This window comes from Cervus elaphus, chromosome 12, assembly GCF_910594005.1.
Source record: "Cervus elaphus chromosome 12, mCerEla1.1, whole genome shotgun sequence".
In the NCBI taxonomy this organism is placed as follows: Eukaryota; Metazoa; Chordata; class Mammalia; order Artiodactyla; family Cervidae; genus Cervus; species Cervus elaphus.
The window spans coordinates 77,345,958-77,348,241 of record NC_057826.1 but is presented as its reverse complement, the minus strand read 5'-3'; the positions used below and the strand labels follow the sequence as shown (position 1 = coordinate 77,348,241).

Sequence of the window (2,284 nt, the reverse complement as noted above, 5' to 3'; positions counted from 1 at the left end):
TTATGCGTGCATGAGTGCTAGGTTGCTTTAGTCATGTCTGACTCTTTGTGGCCCTAGGGAATGTAACCCACCAGGCTCTTCTGTCCATGGGATTTTCCAGGGAAGAATACTGGAGTGGGTTGCCATGCCCTCCTCCAGGGGATCTTTTGCACCCAGGGACTGAACCCATGTGTCTTACATCTCCTGCATTGTTAGGCAGGTTTTGTATCCCTAGCACCATCTGGGAAGCCCAGTAGAGTTTATAATGATATATTAAATAACAACATAAATTGAAAACTTGCAAAAAATATTTTGGATCTTAATTCTATATAAATTAATAACAAATACTTTATAAATATCATATCTTGATAATAAGATTTGCCTGGCTTGCTTTTCTGCAAATTAATTCATTAGGATATAAAAATTATAACTTTAACAATTTAATTTCAATTAATATAGTTGAAAGCAATGTCAGTTGCTATTGGTAAATGCAAGACTGTAAACAAAATTCTTGATAATTTTTAATTTTGAGAATATTTCTGTTGATGTAACTGATACTAGAGCTCTTGAGTATTTTGTATGCTATAACAACATAATATAAATATCTGATAAATTCGTTTGAAAGATAAATTCTAGTAAATCCAGAGTTTATGTCTCTAGTGGAACAATTTTTGTAGAAATGACTTAATTCTTCAAACCAATCAATTTCATTCTGAATTTAATGCCAAATATAAATTTATACAGGGACATTTTAATGTTTTCACTGACATTCTCTGTAACTTGTGGAGGGCATATAAGACTAAAACTGGCTTCATGACTTATTTATAATTAAGTGCTTATTTATACATCACATCACTGTTTAATTACAGAAGAAGTGAGTATAAATTATTTTCTATGTTAATAATTGTTTTGTTGGGTTAATTCAAACATGAAAATACTATTCTGTTTCATTGAAACTATTATCACATGCAATTTCAATTTCTACACATATGAAAATTTGCTTTCCAATGTAGCAGCAATTTTCAAAACCATAGTTTCTTATTTTCAGAGAATTCTAATATCTCTCCCACAAGCATTATTGTGATGTTGACATATAAACTTTTATTTTGTAATAATTGACTGACAAAGTTTACTGCTACCCACTTTAGGATCCTGCAGAGTCAGAGACTGACTCAACCTTGCTATCAAAGGCTACTGTGGAGACACGTGCCAGCCCACGGAGGGGCGGGGCTGAGGCAGCTGCAGTTTGGGCACAGGCTGCAGGCCGCCTGGGAGCACTGTGCCTCCACCGCACAGAGGTAGGTGGCTGCGTCTTCCAGCTGGGAGGCTGTGATGTCTAGGGTACTATACAGCTCCTTAGAATTCACTGTGGAACTCAGTCTTTCATTCTGCTTCGTTCCTGAAGCTATGAAAAACAGACTGATGAGGCTGCCTCCAGGATTCTGCTGGAACCACTGCAGAGTCCTCACTGTGGAAGAAAAATTGCACCTCAGAGTACAGTTGGCTCCCTCCTGCAGATTCAGGACTGAAGGCCTCTGCTCCACCTTCACTGCTCTCACCCCTGCTTGGGAAGAGAAAAACAAACACATATGTCTCAGGGGAGTCATGGATGCAGTTTCCAGGCCTGAAACTATCTCAGGAAACACCCATGAGGATGTAAGACCATATAGGAGCTCTGGGTCAGCTCACCTTCCCTCCCTCCCCAGCTGCACTCTAGGACAACCCAGACTCACAGCAAAGCTGGACCCACAGAAGCCCCAGCAAGGCTTCCCACCACCGCTTCATGACTCCTTGCTCAGTTACTGGGGTACCTCTGCCCCCACTCTGGAGGGTGGAGAGTTTTGGGTCCAGAGAAGTTTTCTTCTTACTGTCAAAATGTTCCAGTTTTACTGGAACTCACCAGTATTACTGAGAACCAATCACATCTGAGCTCTGTCATTCACTTAACAGGAAGCTCCACCCACAGCCACCCAGGGAGATTGTGCAGTAATCTCTCCAAAACTGTGGTTTCAAACAGTGCAGGAGGGTAGGAACAATATTTGTAGTATATGAAGATATAAGCATTTTAAAAACAATTTATGTAAGAAAAGTTTGTGCAAGAGTATGTGAGAAAGGGTGGATGTTACTTCTGAGAGGATCATTGTCTCCACAGAGTTAAACCAAGCCTTGAAGAATCATAGAAAGAGTGAGCTCGCTCCCAAATTACTTAGAATGAGAGAGCATTTAAGAATTCAGTTGTACGACAATTAAGCCTGTAAAAAGAATAAAACATTGCCATTGGCTACAATATGGATGGACCTTGAGG

The 2,284-nt window shown here is 39.8% G+C and overlaps 1 gene segment (V, D, J or C); it reads right to left on the bottom strand.

The window, feature by feature from the left end:
- Window positions 1-1,163: 1,163 nt before the first annotated feature.
- On the bottom strand, window positions 1,164-1,840 carry LOC122705822. The segment is given in 2 exon segments: window positions 1,164-1,540; window positions 1,713-1,840. Coding segments are annotated over 2 exon segments (429 nt in total).
- Window positions 1,841-2,284: the final 444 nt, after the last annotated feature.